Raw genomic sequence first — 24,179 nt, 5'->3', positions numbered from 1 at the left:
ATATATAGACAGTTTGCTGCTCTAGGGGGACCCTGAAATAATTTGCCTGATGCAGGCTGCCTCACCCTGACTAATGGTAGGATTGGCTCCAGATCCTGTGTGAACATTCAGCTCTAAGTCAATCTCACCATGAAGTGGTTAGGGGAACAAAACCTCAGCATGGTAAAAAGAAAGAATGGTTATGTGAGTGTACTCTGAAATGATTCTGCCCTTTATGGGCAGTTTTTTAACCTGCTAACTTCCTGATTTTTGGTGAGTGAGAAAGGCAGAAACTCTTGGTCTCTTCACTCTTCCCAGCCCCCTCCCTCCCTGCAGCATCCAGTATCTTGTTTGGTCCTATTTCTATACAGTTTCTTTTTTAAAAAAAATCACAAGTTTCAATGTACATCAACTATAGTCAGGGCACACAGATATCTCTAGGAGATGGTTATAGGCTTTATAAGGTGGTTCCTCTGCTGGGAACATTGGCTATTGTTGGTCTTAAGAGTCTGACATGCCAGTTAGGCATCTGAATCCTCATGTCTTGTCCAGGTTCACCACTATGAGCACTATTAGCATGGTGGGTCTGGATGCAGTAGATATGTTCTCAATTAATGTCCTTATGTCCATCAGTTTGTCTCTTCCAAGGAGCTGGATTTGTAGAATAAAGCCTGTATGGAATAATCCAAGAAGAGACACCCTAGATTCTGTTCCTTTCTTTGACTTTGGCATCCTATGTGATCTTGGAAAAATACATATAAATAAATATATATCCTTTATGTGCATTAGTCCCTCTTGCCATAGCTTAGAGATTTTGGATCACTAAGGGTTAAAGTAAACAAAATGTTCTTATGTTGGGTGTGGGAGAATATGAAATGGCTTGGGATAGCAAAGGGGGTTAAGAATCAGAAATAAATGCCAGAGTCTTCCCTGCAAACTTTCTTCACTTCAGTGGTTTGTGATCAAGGGAAAACCATCTCTCCTATAACTAGACTTGATGTTGCCTTCTAATCTTATGCCATGCCTTGGTGCTTTCAGTCCTGACTTGTAGCACCACCTGCTGCCAGAGCTTTGAGCAAAGCCAAAAGAACCCTGAAATGCTCAAAGGACCTATTATCTACACTACTGGCTTGGTTTACTCCTTATTTGTTCTGGAGCTAGGGATCTCTGATAGAAGAAATTTGGAACATTTGGGCCAAACTACAATTCCTAAGATTTTTTGGGGGTAAACGATGACAATTAAATGGGTATAAAACTGATACAACCTCAAAATGTGTGTACATGTTTACAAAAAAGACTTGAAGAAAATCAAAGTTGCAGATACTATGAAGAATTCAAAACTTGCCTGAGAAAGGATTTTAAGAGAATAAAGTTATAAATTATTAAAATACCCAATTTTAACCATTTATAACTTTATTCTCTTAAAAATCTTTCTCAGGCAAGTTGTTACATTGCAGCTTTTGTTTTCTTTGTAGTCTTTTTTTTATTTTATTTTTTTTTGCCTCTGTGGCTAAGCCTTGAATGTGCTGATTCAATTCAAGTTTTTTAGTCTCACCTACCCTGATCTACAGTCACTTCCAGTCTGTCCTCAGTACAGTATTGTACTTGCCATCCCAACTTTGTTAAATCACATGCTGCCCCTTCCTTTCTGAATGACACACTGGGATGTGATGAGTCTTTATTGTAAGGTTTTCCTTCATTTTCATGTGCAACCTATACATATACTGTATAGGGGTTTCTTCCCAAGTCAGAAACCCTTTAACCATTAGCCACCTAAAGCAACAGCTGGCTTGTAAAAGGCCACTTGTAGACCCAGCAAACACTTGTGCAAATTGTAGCAATAGTGATGAATAATAGCTTTAAATATGGGTTTATCTGGCCCTTTTTTGCTTTTAAAATTATCTTGGGAAGCCTAATAATGAAAGCGTTGTATATAGAAATAAATTGAAAGCATGGCCACTGGCATTTGTTGGAATGGTTTGAAATACAATTCTTCCAACCTGGAGAAGGACAGCTATCAGAACTATGCAATAATGGGATGGGATGCTTAGAAAGAAAGCTTCAGATCCTCTAATGGGAAAAGCCGTTGATTTTTTCCATGACATCAATCAGTAGTTGAATATGACATGAAAACAAGAGTAGATATGAATGTTTTTGATGCTATGGCTGTGAACTCAATGCTTGGACTGAAAAGGGTGCAAAAAGTATGTGTGAGTACAATGTGTGTATATGTACATGTACACTGCTGTGCATGTCAGAGCAAAGGATGAAGAATGGCTTGACTGTCTTATCAAAGCTTTCCTGTCATTTTTTAGACATGGCTCACTGGGTGTTTCCAGTGTGAAAAGGATTGTACAAGGCACACTTCAATCTCTCTACTCTTGCTGGCCCTGTCCCCTGTCTCCAGTAAGAAAGACTGGTCATTGGCGGTCTGGTCCAGTGCTCTTGTCCAGGAGCTGGTGAGAAGGAAGTCTCAAAAAAATGGCAGAGCAGGGAAAAGACAAGTCCTTTTGCTTCCCCTGAACATGATAGCCCTCAACATCCCCCTGGCAGTAAGCAATGCAGGAGCTGCAAGGATCAGGCCATGTGGCTACATCTCCTCATCCTCGTTTGCCTTGCTCCAACGGTGGCAACAGTTGGCCGTGATGCCTAGAAGAAAGTTGGTGGCAACTGAAGCAATGGAAACTACAAAACCCACAAAGGCAATGAAGAGATAATCATCCAGTGTCAGGGTCAGGTGGCAGGCCTTGAAGCTCTCCTCCGTCAGGGAAAACAAAGGGGCTCCTTCCACTTCAGGTGGTTCCCGGCATTCTGCCAGCTGTGTATCTGAAATAAGAACCAATCAGAGTAACACATGTTTATGCCAAAACAAAACAAAACAAAACAAAAACCCCAACAACCTTGAAAGTTGAGGGCAGGGATAGATTATCCATAGATTTCCGGACTACTTCACATTCCTCCCTGCCCCCGGAATTCACAAAGTGAGCACTCGATCCAATTTGGGCTTTGCATTCAGCATCTGAAAGTTAAGGTATTTCATATATGCAAACAGCCAGTTCTGCCTCTTTCCCCTGATGAAGAATTGAGATAAAGAGACAGCAATTTGCTCACTTTGTCATAAATTAATCTGAATTGGGAAGGGGGGAAGCATTGTTTCATCCTTCATCCACTGCACTGCTTTCCCATTACTGTCCAGATCCACATCTTTAATAGTTGGAATTTTTTTGTAGGCAAGGAATGTGTCTCTGGCTGGATTATGTATTCATCAGAATAGACTCTATATGCATCTGTATTTTAAGTCACCAGTTTCCTTGGTACATTACTAAATGTACCAGTACATCTGGTATCTAAATCCATTTAGATCTGATACCTTGATGTAGAGTTGGCCCTCCATATCCACAGATTTTTTTATCCACAGATTCAAGCATAAATAAAATTATAATTATAACCTTGATTTTGTTGTTTTATATAAGGGACACCATTTTGCTATGCCATTGTATTCAATGGGATTTGAGCATCTACAGATTTTGTTATCCATGGGAGGTCCTGGAACCAAACTCCAGCAGATAACAAGGGCCCACTGTATTGGTATTTAGATCCATTTCAGTCTAATTTCAGTTATGGGGCAGAGACAGCTTTTGTCATCTTGGAGGATGATCTATGCTGGGAACTGATGGGAGAATGTTTCTTTGTTGGCTCTGTTGGGCTTCTTGACAGCTTGCAGTACTATTGACCATGGTATTCTGGAAAGAGACACTGATTTACAGTTGCTCTGTTTCTTTCTGAAGGCATGCTTTCAGAGGATAAGTCTGGGGAATTCCTGCTCAACTCCTTGGCCTGAGGAGTCCCTCAGTGTTCTGGTTTGTCCCCTGTGCTATTTAACATCTACATCAAATTGCTGGGAAAGGCTCTCCCAAATTTTGAGTGTCATCGGTATGTTGAAACTGGACTATTACTCCTTTCCATCTAATTCCAAGAAAACTGTTTCTGTGTTAAACTGATGCTTAACAGCTAAAATGGACTGGATGAAGGCAAACAAATTGAAGCTCCTGGGCAGTCAAAAGATAGATATGGGAATAAGGATTCCATATGTTTGATGGGGTTACACTCCCCCTGAAAATGCAGATTTGAAGTTTGAACAGTATTCCTGGGTTCAGTACTGAGCCTAAAGGTTCAGGTTTCAGTGGTGATCAGGAGTGCATTTGTGCAGTTAAAGCTAGGGAGTCAATTGTACCTGTTCCTGAAGAAGCTGGAGCTGGCCATGGAAACATATGCCTTGGTTACATTCCATTTGGATTACGGTAATTTGCTCTGTGTGGGGCAGCCTTTGAAAAGTGCTCAGAAACTTTACTTCTCAAAGACCTGCAGCCAGAATGTTAACTAGAGTTGTCTACAGGGAGCCCACAACTCACTTGTTTCAACAGATCCACTGGCTGTCGATCCATTTCTGGGCACAATTCAAAGTGCTTGTGATGATCTCTATGGCCTTGTTCCCACTACGTTTAAATTGGAATCAGGATCTGGGTTAAACAGGCATGGTTCCCACTGAATCTGATTTTAGAAATTGATTCAGAAACGGGGGGGGGGGGGATGCTTTTTGACCATTTTTGCCTATTTAACCTGCGTCAAAAAGATGCTGGGAAGATGAGATGTTTTTTTGGGTTGAATCGATTTATTTAAAAATATATCGATTCAGCCCAAGTGGGAACTAGGCGGATTTGAATCAGATTCGAATCTGCCCTGGTTCCCACTGGCAGCCGGGCCCAGGGGACCAGCTGGCATGGCCCAGCCTCTCCTGGCCTCCAAATCCCCAGCCCAGCCTCCTTACCAGCTTCTTTGGCCACTGACTGGCTTCCCTGCACCTTTTTAAAAATTTCCCATGGCCAGGGAGGCTGGAAGGAGGTCACAGAGAAGCTGGAAGCCTTGCAACCTCCTTCCCGGCTTTCTCTCGACTTCTCTGCAACCTCCTTCCGGCCTGCCTGGCTGCGGAAAATTTTTAAAAAGGCTGCAGGGAACTCAGTCAGTGGCCAAAGAAGCCAGTAAGGAGGCTGGGCCGAGGATTTGGGGGTCAGGAGAGGCTAGAGATGGGCTGGACAATCAAGCTGTCCCCCACCACTTGCCGATTCCTGAACCAATTCCTGAAATCGGCGCAAACATAGTGGGAACTACGTTTTTCAGAACTGGTTTCAGGAATCAGTTCAGGAAATGGATTTTCCGGTAAGTGGGAATGGGCCCTATACAGCTTGGGTCCAGGCTATTTGAAGGACTGCATCTCCCTTTCTGAGTACATTAGATCAATTAGAGAGACCTTTCTCTCTGTCCCAACATTTTCCCAGGCTCATTTGGTGTGCAAAAGGAGAGGATCTTCTTGGTGACTGTTCTCAGACTTTGGAGCCATAATGGCCTTGTCCTTGCTCTCATTCTATCAGCAAATTAAAACATTTTTATGCTTTCAGACTTTTAGAAACTGATTAGTGTGGGCCTTTCTTGCTGTGCAGTGCTGTTTTTTTTTAATTAATTTTATTAACAAACAATAAACAGACACTTAACATACAAAATAAAATCTTTACATTTTATATTTTACGAAGATCTTGTTGTTACTTCTTCTTTCTCTTCAAACTTCCTTAGGACCGCTTCTTCCACCTTCCTTATTGGCAACATACCCAAACAAACTCTTCACTTTCTAATGACTATACTCTATATATTCACCATAAGAAATAATCTACCACTTATATAAGCATTGTATCGATTATTACCCCTGGTTCAGAGATCTACTATTCTCCTCTCATCCGGAGTTTATAAATCCCTTATTAGCCCCATATTTAATCCATGGGTCCCATTCCTTATTGAATTCCTCTATAGGTTCTTTTCCAATCAGGTTCGTTAATTTTTCCATTTCAAAATATTCCATCACCTTTAATTGCCAGTCCTCAATTGAGGGTATTTCTTCCGTCTTCCACTTCTTAGCAATTTCAGCCCTCGCGGCCACAATCATATAAAATAGTATTTTTTCTTTATAAGATTCTTCTTTACATAGGTCAGTGATGTTTAGAAGATACATTGCGGGGTTCGGTTTTTCTCTTATTTTCACCATTTCTTTAATTTCTTTTTGTATCTTTTTCCAAAACCTACTTACTTCAGGGCAGCTCCACCAGCAGTGCAAGTATGTTCCAACTTCTTTTTTACACTTCCAACAAACACTACTTTGGTTGAACATTTTAGAGAGTTTAAAAGGGGTCAAATACCACCTGAACAATGATTTGTATACATTTTCTTTAACTTCTACACTGGGTGTTATTTTTAATCTCCCATTCCACACTTTTCCCCATTGCCTTAATTGGATCTTTTCTTTTAAGTCATTGGGCCATTTGATCATATAGTCCTTTATAATTTCTGTTTCCAATTCATTCTCTCTAATATAATTATAGAGTTTCGCAATTCTCTTCTTCGGATTTAATATAATCTTCTCTACTTGTGGATCTCCCACCCCTACATCCTCTAATTTTTTATCCATTATAAATCTTTCTTTAAATTGTCTATATGAAAACCAATCACATTTCAGTCCCTCCATTTCCAATTCCTCTTGTGTTTTTATCCTTCTCCCTCCTTCTGACGTGATTGTTAATTGTTTATATGTTATCCAACATTTTTCCCTTATAACCACTCGATTAAAAAAAGCTTCATTGGGGGAGGTCCACAATGGTATCACTGGACAACATCTTCTTTTATATCTACTCCAAACCCTAAACAGGGATTTTCTTATAATATGATCGTTAAAACATCTGTCCATTTTATTTTTCCCATATATCAAGTAGGCGTGGAGACCAAATTTTAAATCCATTTTCTCTAAGTTTAGTACCCTTCTATTATCCAGTCTAATCCAATCTATTAGCCAATCAAACACTGCCGCATAGTAATACCACTTCAAATTCGGGAGTGCCATACCACCTTTATTCACTGCATCTTGCATTGTTCTTGCTTTAACCCTTGCCTTCTTATTTTTCCAAATAAATTTATTTAACTCTTTTTCCCATTTCACAAATGGTTTGTCATTTATTATTATCGGGAGTGTTTGAAAATAATACATCATTTTTGGCAGGACCATCATCTTAATTGTGGCGATCCTCCCCATCCATGACAAATTCAATCTGTCCCATCTTTCTAATTCTTTTATAATTGTGGCCCAAATTTTATCATAATTATTTCTAAAAAGGTCCGGGTTTTTGGCTGTCAACACACAGCCTAAATATGTAATCTTTTTCTCAACCCTAAAGTTCGTCCTCTGTTCTAAAAACTTCTTTTCTTCTGGTGTTAGGTTCAAAGCTAAGATTTTAGTCTTTTCCACATTAACTCGATAGCCCGAAACACTTCCAAATTTCTTCAAGATTTTCAGTAAATGATCGCAACTCTCCATAGGGTTTGCTATTGTTAATACCACATCATCGGCAAAGGCTCTGAGTTTATATTCCTCTCCTTTATATTTATAGCCTTCGATTGCTTGGTTTTCTCTAATTTTCATTAACAAAGGTTCTAAAGCCAAAATAAATAAAAGTGGGGACAAGGGACACCCTTGTCTAACCCCTTTCTTTATCTCACATGGTCTAGTCCTCTCGTCATTGACTATAATTCTGGTCTCTTGTTTTGTATATATTGTTCGGATCATCTTTATAAATAGAGGTCCCGCTTTTATCCTCGCCAATACCCCAAACATGTACTTCCAATCGATATTGTTGAAGGCCTTTTCGGCATCGATAAAATACATAGCCATCTTTTTCTCTATTTTTTTTTCATGAATCAGATTAACAATATTCCTAATATTATCCTTAATTTTTCTATTTGGAAGAAATCCATTCTGATCAGGATGTCTCCAATCTTTTAAAATCATTTTTAGTCTTTCTGCCAATATTGAAACAAATAGTTTGTAATCCGAATTTAATAGTGAAATTGGCCTATAATTTTGGGGACTTGATAAATCCTTCCCTTCTTTCGGTATCAATATCGTATTGGATTGTGTCCATGTTTGGGGTATCTTATCCATTCTAACCTCATTCATCAATTCCAGCAACGGTTGTTTAATTTGATCTATACAAACTTTGTAAAATTCACTTGAAAAACCGTCCGGACCTGGCGATTTCCCAGATTTACTGGAAGCGATTGCCAGAGTTAACTCTTGTTCATTAATCGGTCCTTTTAATCTATCTCTTTGTTCTTCTGTAAATTCAGTCAAATCTATCTTTCCCAGATATTTGGCTACCTTTACCTCCTCTACATGACCTTCCCTATACAAATCCTTGTAATATGTCAAAAATGCTGCTTTTATTTTTTTCTGATCGGTGATGACTTCACTTCCATTTTTAAGGATTGTTATTGTTCTCTTGGCTTTTTCTTTTTTCAATTGATAAGCCAAAATTTTCCCTGATTTATTTGCTCCTTCAAAGTATCTCTGTTTCACATATTTAATTTTTCTTGCCATATCCTCTACTAAATATCCTCTAGCTTGGGCTTGCAAAAATTTCAGGTCATATTGAATTTTCTTATTATTTGGGTCATTCTGTAATAACAGTTCCTTCTTTTTCAACTCATCATTAATCTTATTCAATTTTTCCTCTCTAATTTTCTTTTTTTCAGATGATTTTTTAATTAACCATCCTCTTACTACCGCCTTCATTGCGTCCCAAGTCGTTTGTATTGACGTCTCACCATTAAGATTTTCCTTAAAGTACCATTCAATATTTTGCTTCAGTTCCTTTACAATTTTATCGTCTTTCAGTAAACCTGTATTTAATTGCCAGTTATAATCTCTTTTTCTTAATTGTAAATCCAATTGGACTGGACAATGATCCGACCATACTTTTGGAATTATTTTCACCTTTCCAATATTTTTACCTAGATGCAACGAAGTTAAAATAGTATCGATCCTAGACCATGTCTTATGAGGGCTAGAATAAAATGTGAAATCTTTATTGTCCCCATTTTTTATTCTCCACATATCCCCTAATGAGTGTGTTTTCATTAAGTCAAAAAATTCTTGCGGCAATTTTCCTTGATTTATTTTTAATTTTTTCTCCGAAAATCTATCCATTAAAGGGTTTATCACTCCATTAAAGTCACCAAGTATTATTATATTTTCTGTTGTTAAATTACTTAGTTTATCTTTTAGCTTTTTGTAAAATTTGTTTTTGTTTTCCAATGGACCATACACCCCCACCAAAAGAAAATTTTGCTCCTTATATGATAATTCCACCATTATAACATGACCCTCATTGTCGTTATAGACTGTCCTAGATTTGTACTTATTATTTATATATATAACCACTCCTTTTCTCTTTACTTTAGAGGCCGATATAAATTCTTGACCTTGTTTTGCACAAATTAAGTATTTTTTATCCTTATCTTTTATTCTCGTTTCTTGAAGGCATATTATGTCCAGTTTTAGTTTTTGTAAGTAATAAAAGACTTTCTTTCTCTTCTGGGGGGTGTTTAAACCCTGGACATTCCAAGTTATTATATTTAATTTCTCCATTATAACCCCAATGTATCGTCTAACACACACCACCTCGTTAGTTAGAATTATCAAGTTAAATTTTATTAAGGCACTGGAAATAAATAAAATATAAGTCAAGGGTTTAACCTTTCAAATAGGCACACCCAGGACAATAATGATTAATTCTCCAACAATTCTTCTTCTTTATCTTGTTCGTTTCTTTCTTCCCTTCTTAATCTCTCTTCCTCTTCAAGGAGTTCTTGCAAATTTAATTGACCCGCACTACCTTCTGAGCTTACTTGGAGTTCTTGTCTCCCTTCGTCATTTTGTCTTTGTCGGTTAATATCTTCCTCTTCCTTATCCTCTTCTCTCCTTTGTTCATCCACTCTTCTCAAAAAACTTCTCGCTTGATCAGGGGAGGCAATTTTAATTCTCTTTTTACGCCACCAAAAAGTTAATCCCTCAGGCAAATCCCACCGATATGAGATACCTTCTCTTCTTAAGACTGCCGTTAATGCATTGTACTCCCTTCTTTTTCTCAGAATACACCCTGGGATATCTTTTAATATTTTCAATTCCACCCCCTTAAATTTGAAGGGAGAATCGTTATGTTTGGCTAAAAATAGATCCCTGGTACGTTTCCTTACGAAATATAAAATCACGTCCCTTGGGAGCCCTCTCTGTTTAGCTACCTGCGAGTTCACTCTGTACAAATTGTCAATTTCATCCTCGAAAAAAACCGAATCTTTTTCTAAGTATTTTGCTATTTCTTCAATTAGAGTCTCTTCTAATTTCTCGTCTTTATCCTCTGGGATCCCTCTTATTTTTACACATTTCTCTTTCAGTTTCTGTTCCCAAAGCGCTCTTTCATCCAAATCATCATCTCTCTTGCTTAGTAGTTTTCCATAATCTGTTTCTAATTTCTCACTTCTAAATTCTAGAATGTCCACTCTTTGTTTAATTCCTTGAATTTCTATCGTTAAATTTTCAACCGTTTTTTAAATCTCTTTCAGATCCGCCCTAATTTCCTTCAGATCTGACCTTATCTCTTGTTTAATTTCTTTTTTAAAGTTGTTCATTTCCTTGGCCAAATTAGCAGATAGACTTGCCGACAAATTTTCTATTTTATCTAGAATTAATTGATTCATATCCGGTGTGTTGATTTTTTCAGTTGAATTTCTTCTTGGATTTTGGGCCTGGGATTGCGCTTTCAGGGTTTGATGCCTAGTGTTCATATTCCCTTTATGTCTTTAGTTGTTCCAATCAATCTTCTTTTTCTATTAATTAATGACAAAACCCACCAAACAATTGTAATAATTAGAACTAAGCCCCACTTTCTATAATTCAATCTATTCAATACAAAAATCTTCACTCTTTACACCCTCCTTCTTCACTTTAATCTAAATTAATTCCTACTTCTCTACTGCAAGTATATCTACTCTTTATTCATAGAGCTCTCCAACCCTTCACATCTATAATAATCTATAATATAATCTATAATCTATAATAATTTTTTTAAACTTAATATTATATATTTAATTCCAAATAATTCCCAATTATTTAATCAATTCTATTAATTCACAATTCAATTAATTAGCACTTCATAATTCATCCCTTTCCCCCCTATACCAAACTAGCCTTCAATACTCTGAGGGTGGCATAAAAAAAAATAAAAATAAATAAATAATAAAAATAAAAATAAAAATAAAAAAAAGACAACAGAGAATCCTTCAGAATAAATACTTCTCCAAAATCCCCAATACACCTAAATAAGCCTTTGTACTTCCCACAATTTTTTTCTTTTTCCCTTTTCTTCTCCTTTTCTTTTCTTTTACCAAACCTTCTCAAGATATTCTCTTATTGTATAAGCAACCTCTTTTATCTATATTTTATTTATTCTTTCCTCCCACCCCCAGTCAACACTCTTACTCTTACCAAATGTGTTTCAGTTTCAAAATGTCCTTAATCAAATCTTAGGTTTCCTATAGTCCTTTTCTTTTTTAGTCCTGGTCCTCCAGCGAGCCTCTCTGGCGCCTTCTCCTCTGTGATATTATCACCACTGTGTCTCTTCCGGCGGGTTATTCCACTTCCTCTTCGCCCTTCCAAACTTCACCTCTTTGGTCTGTCCTCTCTTCTTTCTCCTCCCCTCTCACAGCAGCCTCCGGACTCCTCTCTCTTCAAACTCCCCCACGCGCCGCTGCTCTATCTGTTGCCCCTCCTCTCCAAATCATGCCGGACCATCAAGCACAGGTGGGTTTCTCAAGGCCGTTTCTTACTGTTTATCTTTCCGAAGTCCTTATTAAAGTCCTTATCAGTATCTTCTCTCTCCTCCCTCCTCCCCTCTCCGCACTTGTCGCCGCACTTAACTTTTAAAGATTTTTACAATTTAAAGTCCATTCGGTCCTGGGTGCTCCATTTAGAAACCAAGGTCTAAATTCAGTCCACAATATTTGCTACCCAATCTACAATGTTTAAGAAGTCCAAGACTATTTCAAAAAACCTTCAAGGTCTTCTCTCCTCCCTTAACGCTCCAGCAAACTTCCTCCGTTCCTCACACACTTATAGATCCGGTTATTCAAATGGGCTAATTTGTTAAAGGGCTAGCCATTTTCTCTGGAGTTATTTAACAAAACACCACATTGCTTTCAATTCACTCTTCTGGACTCAGGGCAGCTACAAATATTACCAATCCTATGGGGTTTACTCCCAGTTGTTACTCTTCAGGAGAAGCGCGATCCCAGCCACTTCCCTCGTTGGTATCCCTTTTTTTTAAAAAAGATTGGCGGTCGTCCCTGTGGCCGAAGCCCTTGGACTGAGCGGGCGTGGGTTGCTCTACAGACCTCCCGTCTCCTATGGCTTCTGTCCTACCTCACTTAGTGAGGTGGACTTACTGCTGATTCCTCAGCTCCAGAGACGGTACTGGTGTCTTGCGCCGAGCCCCCTCGGATTCTTCTTTCTTTAAGAAGAATTTTCCTGGTAGACAGGGACTCCTGGCATCAGGAATTCCTACTCAGTCAAGACGTCTCCCCGGAGCCCTCGCGGAGATCGTCTTAGCGGGACGCCATTCCAACCCGGAAGTGACTGTGCAGTGCTGTTTTTAAGGCTTTTGTGTTGCCTTTTAATGAATTTTAACATGTTTAATGTATAACATTTTTAACTTTGTCATTTGTTCAGTTGTTTTCAAAATAGTTTTCCATTCATACATTTACTGAAGCTTTTGCATAATTTTAATCTGTATTGTTGTTATAGCATGTTAGCTGCCCTGAGTTTAATTACTGAGAGAAAGGCAGAATATAAATGAATATTATCCTCATCCATGTCCTCATCTCTGTAGAGAGCCCCTTGTATTTCAGTTCTCTTTTATCAATGCCAGTTCATATAGTTTCTCCCCAAGATGCTTCATGAATGTGATGAAATGTGCTCCAGTCCTTTAAAGTTCATGTTGGAATATACTGAATGCTACAAGACTTCTTAGCAAGTTTATTTATTTAGCTTTTGTTACGGAAAACCCAGAAATTTACCAAGTTTACCTTAACTCATCACTCATTATCATTTTCTTTCTTCTGCCCCATCCCCATTTTACACTTCCTGACTTTTCCCCACATCTCACTTTTATTTATGACAGACTCAGCAGAACCATATTGGGCAGCTCTTCTTGGATTGAAAACCTCCAGGCTGCGGATCTATGTCTGTAGACATTTCTGAATGTCCCCACTTTAAAAACAAAAGAAAAAACTAGTATGCCAAAGAAGAAGGATTTGAAATTAAAATTCTTCAAGAGGTGTTCAGTTTTTCTGTCTAGTGGATGGGGGTATCATTCAAATGTGCAACCTTACCTGAAAACTGAAATGATACAGTTCAGTATCATTTGATTTTTCTATCCTGTGTGAACTGGTTCCTCTGAGCATACTGGGTTCTTCAGAAAGCCTTTCAAATGCTGAGAGTTTAAAAATACCTCCCTGTACTAATGGAAACCGAAACTTTGGTTCTGGCATTCCCAAAACAGGAGGCAGGCATACAAGCTAGATAACTGTCTAATTATTCCCATTTCTGGAAATGCCCCCATTCAACATGCAATCCCTAATGTCAGTGTTTTGGTATTAAGTCATATCTAATAGTCTCACTAAGCTTCAAGTGAGAAAATGTTGTCTAAACAAGATGGATGGCAATCTTCCCCTTCATGGCCTGCTATATAAAATCAATATTCTAAGGATGCTGTAACAAGGAGTCAAGGGGTTAAGGTAGGACAGCCTTCTGCTGGCATGACAGAGGCAGGATTTTCTGTCCCCAGGATCTCTAGTTTGCAGCTTGTAAAATAAGCAAGAAGGTTAGATAAGAACTAATCTTGCATGGACTGGATCAAGAGAGTGAGATTGGGAAAGGATGCTTATTTATGATTCCTCATGCAACCTGGGATCTGTCACTTTACAAGGACACAAGAGAGGAGTGAGGAGAGCAGCATAATGGCATATCACAAGGGCAGCTTGCCCAGCATATATAATTTCTATTCGGCTCTGACAGCAATTTGATTTTAATGGATCGGATGTCTCTGAGTGGTCTCAGAAGACCATTTGCAGAATAGTGATATAGTTATTGAAAAACTCCCCATGTGGCCATCTAACTGTGGGGAGAGCTGGTTGTCTAGCATCCAACTGTGTGATACTGTGAGCATTGCCTCAGACTTCCATATGGCCAGAGAGTTCTTTCAAAAATCCCTTTGTCCCTTAAGAGCCCTCCATGGGCTGGTGGTTGCAGCTGCACCAAAGGCCAATCAACTATAGCCCCCAGACAGATGACAAGGTACAGGGAGGTAGCTGGGGTGGCAGCAGCAATAAAGGCATTGCCTCTCTTAAAGAATTCTACCTCCCCAAATGAAAATTTCATCTGTTCCCCAATTTTCTAGTATTGCAGGAACTTAACAAATCCAAATTCAAAGATACAGCCAAATTAGTCTGTAAAATAGGTATGTAGAGAGATCTTCTAGCACCTTTGAGACTAACTGAAAGAAATAAGTTGACAGCATGAGCTTTCATAGACTTCAGACTATGGTGAAGGGTCTGGAAACCATGCCCTATGAGGAACAACTAAGGGAGCTAGGGATATTTAGCCTGGAGAAGAGAAGGTTAAGAGGTGATATGATAGGGAATTGGATTTTATATGTTTTGCTATGTTTTTTACTTGTGGCTTGTGTTTATTTTTATTGTTCTTATGTTTGTTGTTACCCACCTCGATCCAATACAGGGAGAGGCGGGATACAAATAATAATAATAATAATAATAATAATAATAATATGATAGCCCTGTTTAAATACTTAAAGGGATGCCATATTGAAGAGGGAGCAAGTTTGTTTTCTGCTGCTCCAGAGAACAGGCCCTGGAACAATGGATGCAAGCTACAGGAAAAGAGATTCCACCTCAACATTAGGAGGAACTTCCTGACAGTAAGGGCTGTTGGACCGTGGAACACACTCCCTCGGAGTGTAGTGGAGTCTCCTTCCTTAGAAGTCTTTAAACTGAGGCTGGATGGCCATCGGTTAGGGATGCTTTGATTGTGAGTTCCTGCATGGCAGGGGGCTGGACTGGATGGCCCTTGGGGTCTCTTCCAAATCTATGATTCTATGATTTAGTGGAGTGCAAAGCAGGGACAGACATATATACAGTACACCATTAGTATGTGAGAATGTCAGTTCAAATTCAAAATCCATTGTGTATGGAAATGAAGTAGCAAGTCTAGTTTTAAGTATGGTTATTAGTGAACAAAGACATTGGGAGCTAGCCATTGTGTATGGAAATGAAGTGGTAAGACCAGTTTGGCTTTGGAAACTAGCGTGTAGGTAGGGAGAACAGATGAGTGTAGAATGCCCTCACTCCCCTGAGGATGGGGTCAGATAGTGTTGAAATGTGTATAGTGAGCCAGGAAGCCATTATCCTTGTTCAATCTATTGACTGTAGTTTATGCATGAACTCCAGTTCTTCTGTTTGTATTTCCAATCTACCTTTGTAATTCTTTTGTTCTGTTCTGAGGTCTGAGATGGAATCCCCAGGGAGATTGGAATGTTCTGCCACTGGTTTTATTTATTCCCATTCCTAATGTCTGATTTATGTCCATTTATCCTCTAGCGCAGGGACTGGCCTGTTTGTCCAATGCAGAGTACTGATAGGCATTGATGACATTAATCACATTGGAGGATGAACACATGAAGGTCCCTCTAATATTGTGGGTGATGCCATTAGGTCTTGTGATGACATTTCCTGGATAAATGTGGGAGCAGAGTTGGCATCTTGGTTTTTGGCAAGGGTTAGTACCTGTGTCCCCATCTGTGTCATGTGTCTTCCTGTGGGTGAGTACCTATTTGAGGTTTGTACTCAAACAAATCTTCATTTCCATACACATTGGCTGGCTCCCAATGACTTTGTTCACTAACGACCATCATTAAAACTTGACTTGCTACTTCATTTCCATACACAAAGGATTTTGAATTTGAATTGACATTCTCACATACCAATGACATATCCATCTATCTATCTATCTATCTATCTATCTATCTATCTATCTATCTACCTATCTGTCTATGTCTGTCCCTGGTTTCCACTCCACTAAATGCATCTGAGGAAGTAGACTGAAGTCTATCAAAGCTCATACTGCCAACTTCTTTCTTTCAGTTACAGTGTAGTCTCAAAGGTACTACAAAATCTCTCTACATATAAATTGAACATAAACCAGCAATGTAGTGCAGCAAAGAAGGCAAATGCTATTTTAGCTTCATTAACAGAATCATGGTTTCCAGGTCAAGAGAAGTAATAGTCCCATTATAGTCTGGGCTGATCAGGCCTCATCTGGAATAATGTGTTCAGTCTGGGACACTACATTTTAGGAAGGATATAGACAAGGTGGAGCATGTTCAGAGAAGGCAACAAGGATGATAGGAGTCGTAGAGAACAAAACATATGAAGAAATGTGGAAAAAGCTGGGCATGTTCAGCTTGTCTTCAATTTGCCCTCCTCACACAGCTACACCACTAATGAAGTGACCATCACTAGGCTTGTGGAAATCTGGAGAAGTGAAAGGTCTACTAGGGATTATTCTGAGGTCCCTATTTAGCCAGAGGCTAAAGATGACTAGTTTTCAATGTGGCTATGTAGCTTTTCAGCAGCCACTGCTCCTCTAACTTGCTTCTTTGAAACCCTCCTTTTGTTTCAGTGTATCCTGTAATAAAGAGGTGAAATGCATCATATTCAGCCCAAAGCTTTATTCATTTTAACAAAAGGAGAATATGTGACACACTGGCTGAGTAGGAACTGGCTGAGGCAGAAGCAATATCCAAGCACGTTTGCCTAAAGAGGAATGTGGCACTGCCCTCTGACAGAAGTAGTGCTCTTAATGCTCTTGCCTCATCCAACCACACCTTTAGGAATTGAAGAAGGCCAGGGTTATGGCTGTGTTATCCTGGCTATCCTGGCAAGCCCTAACAAGATTCCTTTATTCTAACTTTATTTTATCCTGGGTTCCACATCCCCAGGCAGCAGAATCAGAGGTTAATTGCCCCCCTGCATCTTTATGGTGGCCTCGGGGAACTCATCCATGATTGTTTCTGCCCTGTCCTTTCCACCAAAGTTTTAAATATTTGACACCACCCCTTACAACCTCCCCTCCATAGAATCACTGTTGCAAGAGGAGGAAAAATAAACAAAACTCTCCCTTTTCTCAATATGCAAACTAATCTTGTACTGTAGTATCTTTGAGACTAAGAAAGAAAGAAGTTGGTAGCATAAACTTTCATGGACTTAAATCTACTTCATCAGATGCATGGAGTGAAGTGCCTGACTCCATTACTTAGTCAGTTTGGTTCAATGTGGCATAGCAGTTTGAGTGGTGGACTATGACTGGAGAACAGGGTTCAATTCCCCCTCAGCCATAAAACCGACTGGGTGACCTTGGACAAGTCACATTCTCTCGGCCTCAGAGGACAGCAATGGCAAAACCTCTCTGCCAAGAAAAACCCATGATGGGTTTGCCTTAGGGTTGCCACAAGTCAGAAATGACTTGAAGGCACACAACAATAACAATTGGCTCATAGGCACAGTCTTTTTGCTCAGCCAGTCCCAAAACAATTAAAAGCTCCCAATTCACTGATGCTCACTGGGACAAGTGTGTATGTATGTATGTACCTTCAAATCACCTGTTGACATATCATGACTCCATAAATTTCCTGAGGTTTTCTTAGGCAAGGAATACTCAGAGGTGATTTTTCCAGTTTCTTCCTCTGAAATACAACTTACAGCACCTGTTATTTCTTGGTGGTTTCCCTTCCAAGCACTAACCAGGGCTGACCTTGTTTAACTTCCAAGATCAATCAAGATCTGATGACTTTAGGGTAGAGTACAACAATCTGAATGGGGCCCAGGAAGGGATGACTTGGACTTATAAATCATGTTATGACCAAGCTGTCACTCCTTTTGCTGACTTGTTTGCAATCTCAACACGTGACCATGCACAGGCACTTCAGTGATCTGCCACTATTGGACATCAATACTGTACAGTCCGACTTGAGCATCCATGATTTTGGTATCCACAGGGGATCCTGGAACCAAACCCTAGTGGATACCAAGGGCCCAACATACTGTTCTTCCAGCAGGTGTGCCTCAAGGGACCCAGGAAAAGAAAGCATGCCTGTGTTTTGCTACTGAATCCTATCCAATGCATTTTTCCTGCTATCATTTTGTATCAATTTCCAATGCTTTTTTGCACTACAACTACCCAAATGGCTGTACAGTATAGGGAATTATGGGAACTGTGGTCTCCCAAAAGTAACTCTTCTAAGTACAGTCCATTCTGTTCTCTTATATCTTCACAGGAGGACCAAAATGCTTTTGGATTCCTTGGGTTATTGCTTGTCTCCCTTAGGAACTATCTGGTCTTGCCTTGTGATTTTAAAAGATCAGTTTGGATTATCAGCTTAAACAAGTGATGGGAAGGCTGGATAAACAAGCATAACTTATTTATAGCAGTCTTTCCTGATTCTTAATGTGATTGGAACAAAGTACTGCAATGTCATGATTTCCATCTCTCTATATCTCCTTGGTGAAACTTCAAAGATCTCTAAACAGTTTGTAGTTAGAATAACAGTTTATCACCTCACTTAGAATGTCTAGTAAATGGTGTAGGGAAAATTATTTCCTGATAACAATTGGTTTAATAGGTGTGGGAAAAACAGAATATTTTTCCTGGTATGAATTTTCCATGATCCAACAGTACTTTTTAGTTTTCTTAGGTACCAGCCATTTCTACTCCCAATGGACTTCTGGGATTTGCAGTTTAGGGAGAGGCATTTAGAATTCTCAGCCAGAAAACTCCTCTGGTGCCTCCTCACACTATAAACCCCAGGATTCCACAGGATGTTAGCATGATGGTGAAATGGAATCATAGTGCTGTAATTTTGTGCTGTAGTGTGAAAAAGCCCTTAGTCTTACAGTAGCTCCCTGAGAGACTGAAGGCTCATACTTCAAATGGAGATGTAAGGAGTAAGATGTAAGAGAACAAATCCCAAATCTGAAGCTAAGAAATGAACTGTCATTGAATTTCACCTACCTGACATGCACCGTTGGATCCTATTTCTCAGCCACTTCAGCAGTGGCTCCATGGTGCAACCGCACACCCAGGGATTGCCTCCAATCTGAAGAGTCACCAAGCCTGTGAGACCCTCCAGGGCTTCAAGGCTAAGGAAAGACAGGCCCCCATAGCTGAGATCAAGGTCACGTAGTTGGACCAAGCCCCGGAAAGCCTGGGGGTGTACCTTCCTGAGCCAGGGATTGTGGCTCAAGTCAATATGCACCAGATTGTAGGCCTCCTGGAACATATCGGCCACCAAGTGAGTCAAGTTGTTGTAGCTCAAGTCCAGGTGGGACAGGCGCTTGGAGGTCAAAAAGAGTCCAACAGGTAATTCAACAAGGGAGTTGTTCCGCAAGTCCAACATCCTCAGCTCGGTATAACAGGTAAGGTATCCAGGAGGGATAGTTGTGAGGCGGTTGTGAGCCAGACTTAAGTTTCGAGTGTCCAACGGAAGATCAGGTGGCACTGAAAAGAGTCGAAGCCCACTGCAATCCACAACCTGGCTGCGACATGTGCACAGGACTGGACAGCCAGTGACAGCACTAGCAAAGACCACCACCACTGCTACAAGGAAAGGGCTGAATATCACGGAAGGGTAGCCATGGGGTACAAACTGCTCTCCTCCCAGTTGGACGTAGTCTGCACTCATTTTGGCAAGCTAAAAGCTACATGGCAGAGGAAAGGCCAATCTAGAAGGGAGAGCAGTGGGTGGAGACAGAAATATGCAAATTAAATATGAAGGCTGCTACAATCTGGCTGGGAGGAAGGTGGGACAATGAACCTAATATTGAGGCACTTATAGAAGTATGTACCATAAAAGAGCTCTAGTTGGGCCAGAAGCTGATGACCTTTAGTAGTTAATTTAGCTGCCTGGATATCTTTTTTCCCCTGTAGGAGGGCAAGTAGAAAAGAAAAATCTAACAGTATACATACATGTCTGATGAACCTTGCCTTGGTCTATGGAGAAATCAAAAGTATATGGCAAAAAGAAACATATGCAAATAAAGTTGGTGGTTTTACCCAGTGTTTGTTGATCCTCGAATCTCTTCAGCTTGAATTAAAAGAATATTTGTTCCTTTTTAAAACTTATTTTTACCTTGTGTTATCTCTTGGAGACATAAGATGCTGATGTTCTTTGTCACACGAGACATATATAGTGAGTCAAATAAATTTTGCAGTTCTGGTACATCCACTTGCAGTTCTATAGAACTGACAGGGTTTTCTCCTGGAGGAGGAGAGGTGCCATTAGAAAGGACATTAGAGATGTTTTTAAAGGTCTCATCACTGATGTGTCATTAGAACTGAGCATTCATAAATGAAACATGAAGTTTTAAGAACTCTCCATATTCCATTTCCATGTGTCAGCATACCCCTGATAAGTGTGTTGCTAAACTGGAGATAAGAGTTGGGGAGGCTCTCTTGAAAAGGTCAAGAGGAACTAAGGCTGGATACAAGCCACATAGGAGTCCATGACTTCTTTTGTCTTGGAAGAAGATAGGCAGTCATTGTTCAGTTTATGAGAGTGCTCCTTACTTTGGAACTACCAAAAAAGCCACAGAATTCCATAGAACTGACAGCTTAGAATCATGGTGTTTCTCTCTTTAAAATGCTGACCCAGATATATGAGAGTAAATGAGAATGTCCACAGGATCTGAATAAAATAAAAGGGCCAGGACAAGAGATATGACGTTCTCCTATAAGCTTGGTCTTTGTTCACAGCAGACATTAGCAGGATTCTTGTTGAGTAACCTGCCAATAAAACATAATATGGATCAAAGATTTTGAAAAGATGTCATTGATCAACTTTCAGCTTTTTCCTGATCCTGCTGGGACCACAATCTTTTTGTCATTCTTGTACTACTTATATATTCAACTTGTGATGGGCTGTGAATCTGTTCCTCATCTTAGTTCAGGATTAAAGGAACTGTGCAAGTTGCTGAACCTAATTTGGCGATACTTGGGCACCTTGGATAAAGTTTACACCAAAAGCAAGAATGGGTTAACCACCCTACAGATATGGGAGCTACCAGCTGCCACTGTGTTTAACCTGACATCACACTATGGTCTGCTTCCTTCTTCAGCATCATTTATAACATTAGCTATTCTCAACTATTCACAAAGCACAGCTCAAGTCCCTTACTTCTGATCTAGAGCCTTTGTATATTGTATTTTTCTATGGACTCCACACAATTATCTTTATATTTTCTTTTCTTTCTTTGCTATTTCACTATTCACAGACTTTAGTATAGATGGAAAAAATGGGAATGTGACCTACATATGTCTCCCTAGTCAGTTGGCCATGGAGTGAATTTATCATAAAAGGCCAGAAGAACAAATTAATATATCAGTTTTAGTTTTGGCTAAGAATTATGGCGGGCTTAATACATTTCAGTTCTGCATCTAACTCCTGTTTTTCAGTTACCCTTTGTCAATGCATTTCATTTGGAACGTCCTACATTGTTTTCTACTATGCCAGGCCCAGCTGAAGGGCACCACCCATCCAAAGGGGTCTGCTGAGGCATCTTGTGCCTTCTTGCGCCACCTTGAGATGTGGAGCACCTTTTGACCTCTCTCCACAGAGAACTTGAAATTTTGTTTTGCAGGAGAATTGGCTCCATCTCTCAGAATCCCCACTTGTCTTTTATTCCTGAGCCCTCTGTTCACCGCTTGACACATGCACTTGCCTGACCTGAATTATACTTCCATTCTTGCCTCTTTCTCCTCCCATAGCTTTTTCCTCTGGCATATCCCCAACCTTTCTCAGTTCCTTCTTTTTGTCTCTTTCTTTCCCTGCTTCCTTTCATTCCCTGTTTTTCCTGAACACCAAGCAAGTAAAAATATAAGTAAAAATCATTTACCTACATGCCTTGCAGTGCTCACATCCTATCTTTTGCATATACTTGCACCCATTGCCTTCTCTTCTCATCCTTCCAATGTACCGTCCACCTTCACCCACTCAAAACACACCCTGTTCACGCGACATAAGGGGAACCCCGAAACCTTACTTTTCTCACTGAGACTCAGTGAGTGCGCAGTCCCTCCTGGCTTTTCCCTGCCACATCCTGGCATCATTTCTTCAAAGAAGATACTTACTCTGTGGAGAGGACATCTATATATTGCTAATTTTTTGGTCGCTCAGCTCAGCTCTGATCCTGACTTCATTCCATCCTTTGAGAGGGTCTCCTGCTTCGTGACAGAGACTGTGCCTTCCCATTCCCTTCTGCTTCCTCTTGCCTCCTTTCACCCTTCCTTCATCTGTGCCTCTAGAAGACAAGGAGGTGCCAAGGGAATTTCAATGTCAGCGTCTTATGGACTCGCAGATGCTGTTGCTGGGTGCGTGTGCATGTGTGTCATTTCAGCCAGGTCTTTCCCCACCTCCTCTTCCCTCCTTCGCCTTCTCTCCCCTCCCTGCTCTCTCTCTCTCTCTCTCTTTCTCTCTCTTTTTTCCTTGAGGGCCAGGTACTGACGTTTCACTGTCTCTTAGCAACTGCCTCCTCATCTCTGAGCAACAGGAGTGCTGGCTGCAGACCCCACTGAGCTGAGGCAGCAGGGAAGGAGGGAGGGGGAGAGCATCAGGATGAAGGCATTGATGGAATAAAAAAAGGCACCCATGGGATCCCAGAGATAACAGAGTGAGGACACACATAGGGGGAAGGGGGAAGCAGATTCAAGCAGACGGGGGGGGGGCGGCTGGAGTCCTGGGAGACAGACATGGACAGCAAAAGATAAAGCAGGCAGGGAGACACACAAGCACACACATGCTCAGAAAAAAAATGACTGGGAATAAATAAGAGATGCTGGAGAAGCAGCTTCTCTTTGTTGGCTGGCTTTTCTCTGAGGGAAGCATCCATCACCATCAGCAATGAGGAAATGTCGGAAATATTATGCATCTTCTTCCAAACGTTGTGCATCTTCACCTGGCCTTGCTTGGAGATGAGCTCTTCCTCTTCCTAGATTGAGACAGTAGACATGTTGCCCTGGCAGCCATATTGGTGTTCTCACCCCACTTCCCTGCCACCTTTGTGGCCTACTGCTGCCTCACAAGATCTTTTGATTAGTTATTTATCATTCCCTACTTGAGGGGGTTATTTTTCTTCTTTCCCTGTAGGGGTTTGGCACCTATTAGGGAATGTTTCATGTCTGTTTTCATGTTGCTGGCATCTGGTGGGGAAGGCAGATGGTGCAAACACCCAGGAGAGAGGTTGGCTTTTTCGCTTTATGTATGGAGTCCTCCCTGGGGGAGATATTAATTGGTTCTCATTTCAAGATCTCACTAGGTTGCAAAGGAACCTCCTGCCTGAGATGGACTTCAGAAATGCAGCTGGATCATTTGCCAGCTAAACCTCAAAAGGCACAGCAGTACATAAATGTCTCCACATTTCCACCTCAGATGCATAAGATTTTGGTATATGCTAATTTAAAACTTAATTAGGTACAATTTAAACTTAAACTGGCCAAATATCAGACAGATTAAAGCATCTTTTTGGCAGGCCATCAGTGAGGTGTGTGTCCTAAAAGTGATCACAGAAAACCGGGTGGCCTACAACCTTCAGACTATCAGTTCTCAATTTTCCCCCTGACAGATCATGTGGCAATTGTTGTTGTCATTGCTGCTTTTGTTATATTTATTTACATTCTGCCATTTCCCCAGTCTAGGACTCAAGACAGCTTACAGTACACAAAAGATACAGTTTTAAACTTCATATTGAATCCTTTTGTGTATTGTTATGTATTATGCTATTATTTCTTAGACTGTATGCCATGGGCAAGTTTATCTATTTTATTGTTTGTATGTACAGCGCTGTGTAAATCTACAGCGCTATATAAATAATAATAATAATAATAATAATAATACAAAAAATTAAAAATTATTAAATAGAATTAAAAACAGTTAAAAGCAAAACTTTTTTTTTTTTTTAAAAAAACAGCAACAACCAAAAACCCAGTACAGCACGTTATGCCAGGCTTCCTTGCACCCCAGCAATGAGCCATCTAAGGCCTGCCAAAACAAAAACTATGGAGTTTATCATATGAGGGAAATCCTGTGCAAAAACGGGGATTTGAATTGGGAAAATACTGCAAAAGCGGGTTGGTTTTCACACTATGT

The 24,179-nt window shown here is 40.1% G+C and overlaps 1 protein-coding gene across 1 annotated transcript; it reads right to left on the bottom strand.

The window, feature by feature from the left end:
- Window positions 1-813: 813 nt before the first annotated feature.
- LRRC55 (leucine rich repeat containing 55) lies at window positions 814-22,466 on the bottom strand. Its single transcript, XM_042473042.1, has 3 exons — window positions 22,166-22,466; window positions 19,052-20,821; window positions 814-2,805 (listed from the first exon to the last, which is right to left on the bottom strand). The coding sequence occupies exons 2-3, from the start codon at window positions 19,719-19,721 to the stop codon at window positions 2,570-2,572; spliced, it is 906 nt and encodes a 301-aa protein (XP_042328976.1). The 5' UTR covers window positions 19,722-20,821; window positions 22,166-22,466; the 3' UTR covers window positions 814-2,569.
- Between the last annotated feature and the right edge of the window lie 1,713 nt (window positions 22,467-24,179).

The sequence above is a fragment of the Sceloporus undulatus genome, chromosome 1, assembly GCF_019175285.1.
Source record: "Sceloporus undulatus isolate JIND9_A2432 ecotype Alabama chromosome 1, SceUnd_v1.1, whole genome shotgun sequence".
Classification (NCBI taxonomy): domain Eukaryota; kingdom Metazoa; phylum Chordata; class Lepidosauria; order Squamata; family Phrynosomatidae; genus Sceloporus; species Sceloporus undulatus.
Note: the sequence above shows the minus strand (reverse complement) of the source record. Positions and strands in the feature narration are given on the sequence as shown.